General features: G+C 45.1%; 1 protein-coding gene across 1 annotated transcript; it reads left to right on the plus strand.

Moving 5' to 3' along the window:
- The first annotated feature begins 29 nt into the window (after positions 1 to 29).
- Positions 30 to 14,461, plus strand: ehd1a (EH-domain containing 1a). Its single transcript, XM_085789663.1, has 6 exons — positions 30 to 561; positions 4,911 to 5,008; positions 11,231 to 11,472; positions 12,221 to 12,391; positions 12,829 to 12,993; positions 13,279 to 14,461. The coding sequence occupies exons 1-6, from the start codon at positions 173 to 175 to the stop codon at positions 13,810 to 13,812; spliced, it is 1,599 nt and encodes a 532-aa protein (XP_085645789.1). The 5' UTR covers positions 30 to 172; the 3' UTR covers positions 13,813 to 14,461.

A 14,461-nucleotide genomic window follows, 5' to 3' on the forward strand; every position in this document is an offset into this window, starting at 1 on the left:
ACTTCCAGACCTCGCCCAGCCGTTGCTTCATTCCAGCAGGCAGCTACTCTACTCTGTTGGTAGTAGACGGTGTGAGGGACCCACACACCACCACTAAACCAGAGCATTATTTAAAGGGAACGAAGGGTGAAAAAAAAAAATTAAAAATTAAAAAAAAAAAAATTAAGTAACCATGTTCAGAAAAAACTTGAAGAAGGACCCGGAGCTGTTTCAGAACGTGTCGGAGGGTCTACGGCGGCTGTACCGGACCAAACTGTTCCCACTGGAGGACACGTATCGGTTCCACGACTTCCACTCCCCGGCGCTGGAAGATGCCGACTTCGACAACAAGCCCATGGTCCTCCTGGTGGGTCAGTACTCCACCGGTAAGACCACCTTCATCCGGCACCTCATGGAGCAGGACTTCCCCGGTATGCGGATTGGCCCCGAGCCGACCACGGACTCTTTCATCGCGGTGATGCACGGCGAGCAGGAGGGGCAGATCCCGGGCAATGCCCTGGTGGTCGACCCCAAGAAGCCCTTCCGCAAGCTCAACGCCTTTGGCAACGCGTTCCTCAACAGGTAAAAAATGCCAAGTCCACAGGCTTCATTAAAGAGCTTACACTGAGCAATGTGAAAAATGTAGTACACCAGGATTATAGAAACTGTGCAGTAATAGCGCCACTATTATTTGTCTGCTATTGTGAATGGAGGGTGAAATGTCATCATAGCTCTCACATCAACAGCTGTGTGTGCGTTAACAAGCCTGTCAAAACATCAGATCAATCATGGGTTAAAAGCCCCCTACCTACAAGTCCTCACATGTAGCACACTTTTTTTTTGAGGTAACATTCACATTGTGTCATTGCACAATCCTCACAGCTGAGTCAAATGTGTGTGTGTGTGTGTGTGTGTGAGTTTCCCCTCTTTCATCATCCAGAGAGAATGCGGGTGTTTTGTGTCAATAGCCAGGTGGAAGAGCCAGTCTGTCTGAGGAGAAGCCAAGGGCAGGAGGAGGAGGAGGAAGGTGCTTTCCGGCGCTCTGTGCCACTCACAGGAACCTCTTTTTACCTTTCACTTTGAATCAAGTCATGCCAGTTAACATTGGTAGCCTGCCCTTCGTTTGTTCACTTCTTATGCTAAAGAGCACCTGGCAGAGTCACTTTTGACAGACGGTTTTGTCCCCCCGGTGCCCCAGTACGGACCCTTGGCTTGAACATACAAATACTTGTAAGTAAGGGATGTTGCTAGGCAGCAAGCTGACCTTGCCCTGTCCTCGGATGTCGGTGCTATAAGTTGCATATACGCGCAGGTCATATAAGTGTTCCCACATCAGTAGAGACCGAGAGCCACCTCCCATTTTTCACTAGCTGTGTGAAATCTTATCACAAAGGGTTAAAGGTTTGAGAGTGACAGTCTATCTTCTTGAAGTGGTGTTAATTGAAGTCAGCTGCGAAGGTTAAGGTTGGGTTGTGGTGACAAGACATTGGAGTTTGATCCATGTTTCTGATGATCTACAGATTCAGAGGAAACATCCCAAGGTTTTATGAATCACCCAGACTAGTGACACTTAAGTTTGTTATTCACCCTGATAAGTCAGAGGTGGAATTGTTCTCTTGGCAAAAAACCCAGATGACTCAGAAGTGGACTAATAGCAGGTGGGGCTTTCACTAATTAACTGAAGACAGCAATGGAAAATACTGGGAAAAAAACCCCTAGCAATGTGAAATCAAGAGAAAGTGAAACATATTTGTCATGAGCCCCTCCCAAGTCTGTGTACAAGGTGAGACTTCACCGACGAGGCGCTATGAGTCACAGTCAGTTGCTTGGTGAATGTTGTTTGGTAAATCCAGGTTGTTGCGTGTGTATGTGTGTGTGGATTTGTCATGACAGAAGAGGGATTTCATTTGATTGTTGAAGGTGTCACTTCCTGTGGTAGATGTCATGAGTATATCCCCTTCCCTTCCTGGCAGATAGTGCGGTGTTAGCCAGCACAGGAGTGGCCGGGGAAACAGATGGACGAATAATACACACAGACGAAGGACAAACTTGTGAACCGTCATGATTGTAATTTGTGATTATGTTCAGATTAAACAAGTGGCTCATGTAGCCATGTACTTTATTAGTGCAAACACTCAGACTGACACTTCCTCAGTAAAGACTATTTCCCATCATCCATTGAAATCTTTTCCCTCAGTTATGTGGAGTGTTTTCTTTATCTGGCATGAGTGCGAACCCCTTGCCAGACGACATCATTAGAGTCAGAAAAGTGAAGTAATGCATTTCAGATCACCACTTTGGAAATGTGTGCGTGTGTGTGGCCAGGAGTTTGTTTGACTTCAGAGACACCGATTCACTGCACCAGAGTCGATTACACACTTGAGGGGAAACCAGATAAGATTGTGCGTAAACAAAGACTATTGTCCATCACAGCATCGTTTGTCAACTTCTTGGACGACAATCCTGTCGGTATCATGGGACTTGTGGTTCCCTTTGAATTCACTCTGCATCTTTTGTCTCCGAGGCATTTTTTCAGGCTCGAGTGGTCAAAGGAAAAATCTCACGTGATCATACATAACGGGACATGTGTGTCAGGTGCATGAGCTGCTTGAACAGTAACATGGAGCAGCAGCAGCAGGCCCCACACGCTTGATCGCATTTTTTTCAAGAACATGATCCAGTCAGACATTTGGTACTGGGCTGTTTTTGGTTTTTGGCTCTGACTCGGCCAGTTTTCCACCCATGAGGCCCAAAGTATTTGGAACGGCCTTCAGCTGGTGGCTGGTTAAATGTATTTTTACTCATAAATGTAGATAAGAAATATCAAAGGTCAGGTTGTTTGATGTGATTGAGGTGGAGGAGTTGATGGCAGCTCCTCACCGTGTGGCTCTTTAACCATAGTCATTTAACCTGCAGATTAGAGCCTTAAGCGCCAGGCTCAAATAGGACTTATCCTCACTAAAACCAGTTATTTATGAGAAGAGTAAACACAAATCAGCCATGGGATTCTCACACCTGCAGTTTGTGTTTTTGGACAACTCGATACTTGACTACTTTGCCCATTTTTCCCATTATTTGTATCTGTAGCAGCCTTTCTACAGCTTGTGCAGTGGTTTTGTACCACACAAAAGTAATTTAATACTTCTCCTCCACCTCCCTGATGGACCTGCACATTTTTCAGCTCTTTTTTTTCTCCCTTGTAGTTGAAATGCCACTGCAGTCAGAGCAGGGCCCCAGTGTGTTTGTCTGTGCTCTCTCTGTATGCCATTAGTCAGTAAAACCAGAGTCAGCAAAGTTTAAGTTCCGCACTGGCCCACCCTAACCCACCACACTGTCCCGCTCCGTCCTGTCCTGCTCGTGGCCTGTTATTCCAGGACACTGACTCTGCACTTTGCTGAAATAGGGACTGACATATGCACACAGCCCCTATTAACAACATGTAACAAATACAGGCTAAGGAAACATGTTAAAAATAGATATATAGATCAATATGTACAGTCACACGCAAACAAGTCAATTTCTAGAGGAAACAAACATGGAAAACCCACGCAGTCGCAACCTCCCGGACTGAAATCCCAAGTGCTAGTGACAGCCAACCCCGTTTCCTCTTCTCAACGGGAAGCTGAGGTTACGATGTGGGGGAAGGTCATAGATCAGGAGGTGGAGCAGGAGAGGAAGACCTTCCCTTATAAGCTGCAACCAGACTTCCAGTATGACAGCGCAGGTCTGACTTTTTTCTTCTTTTTTTTGTTGTTAACATGAACCCAGGTCTGCGGCCTCTCTCGGAGAGGATGGGCTTCTCACCCTCTCGAGATGTAATCCAACAACCAAGCAGCACTCAGATAGTTTGAAGCCCCTGGGCCTCCGTGCCTGGTAGCGTCCTGCTCCGTTTCTAAGAATCCCTGCTCCAGTTCATCGCAGCATTTTTTCCTACTGTGTGGAAAATGTTGGGATAGATAAATGGAAAACCTGAGCCAAAATTCCAACTGGATATCATAAGCCATCAGCTATGAGAGGGAGGGGGGGGGGGGACTGCATGTTTGTTATCTTTGGCAGTCACTATCACTGCATTGTAATACCATACATAGGATCTGCAGGCCAGAGGTACTGCTCTTATGTTGTTTTTACGTGTTCATTGTCCTCGGATTTTTCCATTTTCCCCCTCTGCGTGTGGTGCGAGTCCTCTGTTAGGGTCTGTGGTGCGTCTGTGCCTTAGTGCGGTCGCGGCAGGAATGTAAAAGCACGGTTCTCCCCGGTCTTATGACCCCGGCGCCTCTGAGCTCATGTTGTGAGTATCGGTCCAGATTGACTCAGGGGGGGCAACAGAGCGAGGAGTCGTACTCTCAGCTGTGGGGGTCACTTCACAATCCCCTGCTTTGTTCTGAGTGGGAAACCGTGGGTTTATGCAAAAACCACTCATCCTCTCCCATGCTTTATAGTGTGTATCTGTCTGTGTTTGCCTGTGTGGGTAGGATTTCTGCTGGAGAGTGAAACTGCCTCTTTAAAGTTTAAACCCCAGCGTCCCGGCTTGAAAGAGTCCATTGTCTAGTGAATTGAAGTTTGTCACGTTGGGGAATGACAGGGCCTGCAATTCATAAATGATCAAGTATTGTCCCTGTGTTTCCTTACATCAATGGAGGCTCCAAACAGCTAATACTTCACCCACTGTTTGGAAAAATTAGACAATATCATGATGTATTTTCCTGGTTTGGTCTTTAAAACATCAAAAAAGAAAGAAAAAGATGGACATTCACACCTCGCAGTCAGTGCTGTTGCATGTTTAGCTTTTCCAGTGAGGGTATTCACTTGCTGGTGAGTAAGCAAAGTATGTTGTTATTAAAAAGCTCCAGAATAATGTCTGTTTAATGCCATCCATGCTTATGTGTAAACACTGTCGAACCGACTGGTTTCCTTTTCTGTTTCCTTGCCAGGTTCATGTGTGCCCAGATGCCGAACCCCGTCCTGGAGAGCATCAGTATCATTGATACTCCTGGAATCCTGTCTGGGGAGAAACAGAGGATAAGCAGAGGTCTGGCCTCTCACACACTTTCTCTCTCTCTCACTCACCTACTTTGTAGCGTTACTGTTCAACAGAGCCACACCCTCTTAGCCGAGAAACCTTGAAATACTGTGATCAGAAAGCCCTAAGCACGCCACACATGCAAAATAAGCCCACAGGAAGTGGGGAAGCAAGTTGCTCAAATAGAAAAAGGAAACATGCTTAAACAACCTACAGTCTCTTCATTTCCCCAGGTCTCTGTCTGGTATGTCTGTTTGGTATGTCCTCCATAGTTTCCCTCATGGTGCTGTCAAACCCATATTTAACTCTTAAGGCCCTCAGGTCAAGGCCCAACTAACCAGGTCATGTAAATCCGAGGGAGGCCTTCGCAGCTTGACAGAGGCAGGGTGGGGACTTTGAAGTTCACTTCCCGTCTCTGTACCTGTGGTTTTCTAGGGCACCATCCTCGTTAGCATCCGTCTCTTTTTTTTTTTTCTTTTTAATTTCCTTCAGATCGTCCTGTAGCTTGTTTAAAAGCACTAAACAACACTAACTGAAAACACTTGCTCTATGTGGCTGGTTTCTGTCACTCTGTGCGCTCTCTACTCTACATTTGCCGTGTGCTGTGTCATTCATTTATCACTTTATATCTGAGTCATTTCCCTATGCTCTCTGGAAGTAAATCAATTCATATTTTCATCCGTTTCCCAATGTCCAAGCGGGGTCACTTCAGAATTGCCACACACACAGTTTTCCTTTTACTTTTGATGATCCTACAGAACACAAGCAGAAAATAACAGTATATCTCAACGCAGCTTCTGCTTTTCTACCTGATTTCAGACCGTTTAAAGAGGAAGCAAACTTACAAGCAGCGGAGTTTTGTGTATTCAGAGGAAAGGAAATGGAGTAAAAAATGTCAAACATAGCATTGTTTCCCAAGACTCCCCCTGCCTTTCACCACCATCACCTCTCCACCGCCTTGTGTTGCACAGGAGAGCTGGAAGAAAAACGGGATGAAATGAATTGGCAGTGACAGTCCTAATGGGAAGCATGGGAAACATGAGAAAAGCATGACGGTTGTCAAAGAGACTGAAAAGGCCAAACAAGTGGCTGTAAACACAGAGGAGTAAATAACTGGCGCTCTGTGTCTGTGTGAATGAATGTTATTTTTTATTTATGTGTCATACACCAATTAAGGTGCCCAGCCTATAAGGTCGTACAAGACACAGATTTCAAATTCGTAGCCAGCAAACATAATAATCATATGGAGTATAAACCAAACCAAACCACATAGATTAGCTTACGTCGTCACTCGGGGTGGGAAGACTCAACGCCGTCACAGAACGTTACCGTTAACGTTAGCAGTTGCAGCTAATGCCAGCTAACGTAATTCAAATCAGTTTAACCAAAATGTTAACAACAACCCAACCTTCCTTAAATCTGTATCAACCGGGAAGCGATGAAATTAAATCAGTTCATCAGACTCCCGACGTCTGTACAGCTTGCAGCCAGGGACGCAGCAGTTTCACGGTTTGTTTACCCACCCCGAGTGATGATGTAAGGAAAGATGGCGACAGTGTGAATATGGTCAATTGAATTCACACAAATAATTCATTCTTTCTTAATTTCCAAACACTTTTTTATGAAAGTAGCTATAGCAAAGAAGACCTCTTCTCTGAAAAACCATCCCAACCTAACCTCATCAATCATCGGTCCAAAACAACTCAGGCTTCACACTCTGCAAGAAAAAAGAAACGGAGTTCATCCCCAATCACAGTGAGATTGCATACAGTACAGGGTCTTCCCTCTGTGTGTCTGCATCCGTGTGTGTGTGTGTGCGCAGTATGAATGAAAAGACTGGCACATGTCGAGGTGACCCCGTCTGAAGGGAGGAGGAGGAGGAGGAGCAGACGAAATCTGACGCCTCACACCTCAGACAGTTTTGTTTCCATACATACATACTTATACATTCCTGCCCTGAAACTCACTCTCACACAGACACACGTTATCCTCCGCTCTGTTTCTGGATAAACACAGATACAAATTCACTACTGCCATGAACATACGGCGCTGGCTGTGTCATATATAAACAAGACTGATTGGATTGTGCAGCCGATGTGTGACGGGCATTTGTGTGTGTGTGTGTGTCGGCATACAGGCAGATATTTGGCTCGTGCCAAGCTGGAGCGAGTTACGCTGTTATTTCAGGCGTTCTCTCAGTGACGTACTCCGCTAACAAAAGTCGTATGTGACCTGTCAAATATCATGGCTATCATATCTGTACTGTTTATTGTACTAGTGTGTAGTTTTAAACAGTATAGCAGGCTGTTTTGAAAATAAAGCTTTTAGGTACGATACTGTTGGTCCACTACAAGGCTAAAGGAGAAGCTGTGCTGAGAAACAATGTAACTTTGTCATCCATTCATCGAGACTGAATTCCTGTTGTTGCATAATCCTTCAATCATCCTTCGTTTTTCATGAGGTCAGCAGCAAGTATCCCCTCAACTTCTTCCTTGTTGAACCATGAAAATTATGAAAACTATTTTCTCAGAACTGGTTGGTGTCCGTCGATCACCGCGGATATGAGTACTACTCACATGTCAAACACCCTGCTTACTTCTGTGATAACGATAATGACGATATGCCTGCCTGGTATTGTTTTCACCTTGTCACAGATAGTAGAGAGAAACCAGTAATACCGGTAACGTTGATGCAAGAATACAGGTACAACAAATAGTGTATTTAAAAAAAGAAAGAAAGAAACTGCACACACACACACAAGCCAACTCTAAAGACTCTTCAGTGCATAGAGTACAATAAGTTTACGCGTGTGCATGTAGAGACTTGAAAGTGTGTAAACAGGAACTGGATATGAACAGGGTTGTATATTCTTGGTGACGTCACCCATACGTTTGTGAGGAGCGGTTTTAAAGGTCAGAGGAGCAGGCTCCGTTGTTGCCGTCTTGGCGGTGCCATACAGTCCAAATATGGAGATGAAGGTGTGTGTGGAGGTAGTCGTAGTCTCTCCCGTTGGCATCGTTAGTGCAACTAACTAGATGTCTTGCTCAAAGGCACACCCCAGCGCTAATTAGGCTGTAAATGAGCTTAGTTAACAAGACAAGTTTGGAGCCAGCCCCAGGATATCGTTCAAGGAACTGCAGGTTTAAGCCATTTGGTGTTTGCTTCGTTTTTCGGTACCAAGGTTGCTGCTTTGCCACGCCCACTTGCAAAGCATGAAAATAAACAGCTATGGGTCAACTAATTGTTCAGAATATTAAAGAATAACCTTTAAAAAAAAATCAGGACAAGTTGGAGTTGTTTCAACCCTGTTTAAGGTATAATGTAGAAGTATTTATGTTATAATGTAGTAATAACCACTGAATACTCATGAGTCTGAACGCCAGGACATTGATGGGCGTCGCAGCTGGTGGGCTCCCATTGCAAAATGGTCCTCAGCTCCCACGTGGTTTTTCGGCCTGTCCATGTACAGTGTGTCGTGTCATGAGTCCCTGTGTGAATCACAGCAGGTCTATGCATATGTTAGAGACACAGCAGTTGGCGAAGCTATGTGTTATAAGTAAGTCTGAGCTTGAGCAGCAGCTGTCTTTCTGCCTGATTCCCTGACACGTGTGTTAAAAACAGACTTAAGAGAGAGCGAGCGCTTTGAGCAGATGTCCTCAGCTGGGTCCCACGGGGATTTCAAACTTTTAAATATTCCCCTTTTATCCACTCACATGCCAGCAGCACAGTCATATACTCTTGCTTTCACTTTTACTCACCCCCTGTCTGTCTCTTTCTCTTTCTCTTCCTCTCTTTTCCTTTTTTTGCGCTCCTCTATCTCTCTCCCTCCCTGTCCCATCTATCTATATCTCTTGTCCCTCTGACTGTTTGTCCCTCTCCATCCCTGTTTTGTATTCACGTGTCTCTCTGCCACAGACAAAAGACAGCCCAGCCATGTTGGAAGAATGCGTGTGCAGCAGATCTGGCGCTGATTGTGCGGCAGCGAGATGAACTTTTAGAGCAACTGCATTCTTCTCTGATCAGATGACACACAGACTCTTAATCAAAACCATAATTCCCTCTTCGTAACTTCCTCCACAACCCTCTGCAAGCAAAAAAAAAAATCCAGTTTTATGTAATATGAGTAAGCCCAAAGGAAGTAAGCAGTACAGTTTCTACACTCAGGCAGTGATAGAAACGTGTTTATAGCATTTATGGTGTTATTATTAGACACTGCACAGCATTTATCTAACATTAGTATTTGCTGTTTGCTGTGTGTTCTCTGTCGCTTCCTTTTTCTTATCTGTCATGACTGGCAAGTTTGTTTTTTGCTAACATCCACTCAACGCTGTCTCTGTTGGAGGTCATTTCATTCTTGCAGCTAATACACACTGTAGATTTATGAGTCAGAGCGTCCAAAGGGACGACTCTGGTTCAAATGATCTTTATCTCTAAACGCCTCGCTCCCGCTGTCTCAGTAAAGCTGGTTAATGGGTAACCGAGGGGGTAAAAAGCCCTGCCTCTTGAAACCCCTTATCTAAACATTATTGGATCAACATGACTCGCAATATGAACATATAAGCCACAATTAAACCTTCTCCAAGACACATTTATTGACCAATTGGAGCCTTTGAGCTCTTTGTCAAGTTGAACTCTGTATTTCTCCACACACACTGTTTGTACGCACAACAGCACTCAGTGGAAAATGTGAGACATGCTTTCACATTGACACGACCTCTCCACATTTTTGTCAAAAGCATTCTCACATTTTTTTTCGTGACACAGTTTCTTTGGGAGGACCCACTCCCACTACTGCACGACAACGATCCATCCCCCTCTAAGAAATGCCCTAATTATTAACTACTGTGTGTCAGAGGTTTTCTCATTTTCTGTTAGAGATACTTTAGACCAACTTTACATTCATCTCGGACTCCTCGGGTGATTTAGAGAACGTCAACTTGTATTTACACTTCCACACCCTTTATGTAGACGTACTTCTTTATTTTTTGAATGTGAGGCGCAAACACAAATCATGCTTCTTCATTTGCTTTATTTATGTACGTGGTTGTTGTTGTTTTTTCAGGCATTTTGTTTTGTGTGGGTGTTTTTTACTTGGACAACAATTTAATAGAAGACATGAGTTGACATTCACAGGGGCACAGAGGAAGTTAGGAACAGTTCCCTCTACTGAGATAAACAAATGGTCACTGTAGTGGCAGCTAATACACTGGGGAAAATAAGTATTTGATCCTCCTGTTTTTTGCCCCTTATTTCACTTGATCAAATGTAAATTAATTTATAATCTTCTTGATGATATGGATTTCTTTGTTGATATTCTGACTCTCTCTGTTAAAATAGCTTAAAGGGATAGTTTAACATTTTGGCAAATTGGCCCATTGCCATAATCCCTATAGTTTTAGGAGTAGGTTCGTTACCTTTAATTGTCGGTGCAAGCTATTTTTAGAACGGCAGAGCAGAGCCGTGAGCTGCTCAGAGCTACGCTACGGAGGCTAATGGGATTTCTTGGTTTCCTTCATCAAATACAACAACTCCAAAACGCTCTTATGGACAAGTTGTGACCTGCACATCCACCACGCTATGAGATAATAATGGAACTTTATGAGACAGAGTTGTTTTCGTAAATTCATTCATGCAAAAATGCTGCACGTTCCCGTTAGAGGCGTTTTTTTGGCAAGCAGTCTCTGCATTTGCCACGAAAACAACTCTGTCTCGTAACATCCCGTTATTATCACATAGCGTGGTGAATGTGCAGGTCACAACTTGTCCATGAGAGCGTTTTGGAGTTGTTGGATTGTGTATTTGATGAGTTTTTTCCAATTCCATTAGCCTCCGTAGCGTACTGTAGCTCTGAGCAGCTCGCGGCTCTGCTCCGCCGTTCTAAAAATAGCTTGCACCAACAATTAAAGGTAACAAACCTACTCCTAAAACTATAGGGATTATGACAATGGGCCAATTTGCCAAAATGTTGAACTATCCCTTTAATATAAAAGCTATAGACCATCACCAGCAGAGGATCAAATACTTATTTTCCCCACTGTACAAACGTGAGAGTTATAAAAGACAGCAAAAAACTGTTCAACGTCCCACTGTAAACCGCACATCTCTTGCACAGCATCATTACTGTTGTTGTTGTTAACAGGTATATGATTTGACAGATGGTACAGCATCACACCACCACACACTCTGGTCCCTCTGTTTAACAGCCCGTCTCCTCCACTCGTCTCTCTCCAGGTTACGACTTCGCCGCGGTGCTGGAGTGGTTCGCGGAGCGCGTGGACCGCATCATCCTCCTGTTCGACGCCCACAAGCTGGACATCTCGGACGAGTTCTCCGAGGTGATCCGCGCGCTCAAGAACCACGAGGACAAGATGCGCGTGGTGCTGAACAAGGCGGACCAGATCAGCACTCAGCAGCTGATGAGAGTTTACGGAGCACTGATGTGGTCTCTGGGCAAAATCATCAACACACCTGAGGTGAAACACATCATTTCTCTTTCACACTTGTGTTACATTTGAATGTCCCGCCCTGACTGCAGGAACCTGCTGGTAACGATCATTTGTGAGACACACTCAGAGCAGACACAGTCTGTTAATGTTTGAGGGAAAACGTTGCCATCTTGGGCAGGTCTTGACAGATGTCAGATGACCTTTTCTTTTTCTTTTTTTGTCTTTCTTCGAGGACAAGAGTAATCTGATAGTAGCATATTTCTTCATTATCCCAGCCTGTGTTTTCAGCTTGTTTGCTGGGAAAAAGAAAATATGAATGTAATGAAAGCGAAAGACAGTTTTAGTTTTAACTCCTTCTATCTCAGATCCTCTGTCCTGATGTCCTGATATCATGTGACCTAACTAGTCTTATGATTTTTCCCTGACTGTTTAGTTAATGTTTGATCAAGGGCCATAACCATAAACCAATTCCATAGAAACCTTTGGAGCTTGTAGACAATTATTCATTGACATTGAGGGTGAAGCTTTTTTTTTTCTTTTTTTTTTTTACCTGATTTAAAACACATTACACATGTTTTTATCCATTTCTTTCTTAACCTTACACTTCTGCGTGATGTTGTCTGCACATCCTGTTTGTGCTTTTTTGGGGGCACAACTTAAACCTTTATACACATTTCACATATGACCCGTGTAAGAATGTACTCTAATGTGGGTGTGGGCTGTGAAGTGCAACTAGAGAAGACAGTATGATTAACTTGTGCAAACTTGATTCCAGGTGGTGCGAGTGTACATCGGATCGTTCTGGGCGCAGCCCCTGTTGGTCCCAGACAACAGGAAGTTGTTTGAGGCAGAGGAGCAGGATCTGTTCTTGGACATCCAGTCTTTGCCACGTAACGCGGCACTGCGCAAACTCAACGACCTCATTAAACGCGCTCGCCTTGCCAAGGTCAGTAGTAATGAGCCTCTACAGCTCTGTTGGGCACAGTGGCGTGTTTGAGATCAGTATCGAGCCTGAAATCAAGCTGCTGCATGGCTAAAAAATGCTTGATTGAAAAACCTGCATCAACATCTTAGTTTCATTTTTGTCTCACCACTACCACCTGTCCCTCAGACTCTCAGGAGGAGGAAGGAGGATTACTCAAAAACAGAAAAGTCCTGTTAAGTTCAACTAGGTTAGTCTTTAGTTTCTAAACTACCCACAGGCAGAAGTGAGAACAAAGGTTACAGCAATCTGATCTGAACCCCGGTAACCTTGCACCACTTACAAGAAGAGGGATTATTTGTTGTTTCTGCTGCCAGCCATGTGAAAATACTGTTTTGAACATAATTGTGGTTTTTCCCACAAAATAAAGTGTGTTTGCAATTGTTCTCTGTGGTGATCAGGTGCAGGCCTACATCATCAGCTCTCTGAAAAAGGAGATGCCCAGTGTGTTTGGAAAGGACTCCAAAAAGAAGGAGCTGATCGCCAACCTGGGAGAGATCTACCATAAGATCGAGAAGGAGCACCAGATCTCACCTGGAGACTTCCCCAACCTGGCCAAGATGCAGGTGAGTTGAGGGTGATGAATGATCCAAAGATACAGATCTGATGAAGTAACAACTTTGCCTCTATTTCTGGCGCGTTACATCTGACCTTTACTCTCTTCACATCTTTGCCCTTCTTTCCTGTCCTTGCCCTCCTGGATGGGCCAGGACGGGGATGAGATTTATTTTTCCTGGTTTGTCAGGAAATCCTGCTTCTTGTACGCTGCTCCCATTGGTAGCTACTGAAGAAGACTGGTTTCTATTTCTATCACCAATTCCTGTTTTCTCTCGACCCCCTCGTCCCTCCAGGAGCTGCTGAACGGCCAGGACTTCTCCAAGTTCGCCGCGCTGAAGCCCAAACTGCTGGAGACGGTGGAGGACATGCTCGCCAACGACATCGCCCGCCTCATGGCCATGGTCCGCCAGGAAGAGGCCGCCATGCCGAGCCAGTCCGTCAAGGGCGGAGCCTTCGAGGGAACCATGACCGGACCGTTCGGGCACGGCTACGGAGAGGGCGCCAGCGAAGGCATCGACGAGATGGAGTGGGTGGTGGGCCGCGACAAGCCCTCGTACGACGAGATCTTCTACACCCTCTCTCCCATTAACGGCAAAGTGTCCGGCGCCGCCGCCAAGAAGGAGATGCTGAAGTCGAAGCTGCCCAACACCGTGCTGGGGAAGATCTGGAAGCTGGCCGACGTGGACAAGGACGGGCTCCTCGACGACGAAGAGTTCGCCCTCGCCAACCACCTCATCAAGGTGAAACTGGAGGGCCACGAGCTGCCGCCCACGCTGCCCGAACACCTGGTGCCGCCGTCCAAACGTGGGACGGTCCAGGAGGAGTAGAGCAGAGAGGGGCAGCAGCCTGGAGATGTCAGCGCTTTGGATCATGTTTAGGACTCTCCAGACAAAAAAAAATAAAAGTCCAACCAACCACAAGCATGAACGGCATCATCCTCCATCAAGCTGCAACATCTCCAGGCCTCCGAACGCACCGCGAGGAGGTGTTACTGTGATCTTTTCCACCAGAGAGAGACTGGAGGGGATTCTGGGGAGGAAGTGGGAGGGAGGGAGGGATGGAGGGAGGGTAGGTTCATCTTTGTGCATTAGGGAATAATGTTCAGGTAACTATTAGAAATAATGTGAGGTAGAGGAGGGTGATTTAACCACCTGATGAAAGGACATTGCTGGATGGATTACGGATATGAGCGGATGGGTAGGCGGAAGTTGCATGATGGGGCTGAACATGGATTTGTGCATCCTGTGTAAAAGATGTCTTATAAGCATACGGTCCACATTATTATATGTTGATCCAAAGAAATATAGTTTTTTTTCCATTTGGAGAGAGAGAGAGAGAGAGAGGAAATAAATCAAAACAGCTGTTAGAATTGTTTTATCTATATTTTTGTATTTCCTGACTGTTAACTTTAACTCTTTCCAAATGCTTGCCTTTTTATTATTTTGCCAGATAAATAAAAAGGAGTACTGTACCGTC

This window comes from Trachurus japonicus, chromosome 10, assembly GCF_045865225.1.
Source record: "Trachurus japonicus isolate A0001 chromosome 10, Traja_1.0".
Lineage (NCBI taxonomy): Eukaryota > Metazoa > Chordata > Actinopteri > Carangiformes > Carangidae > Trachurus > Trachurus japonicus.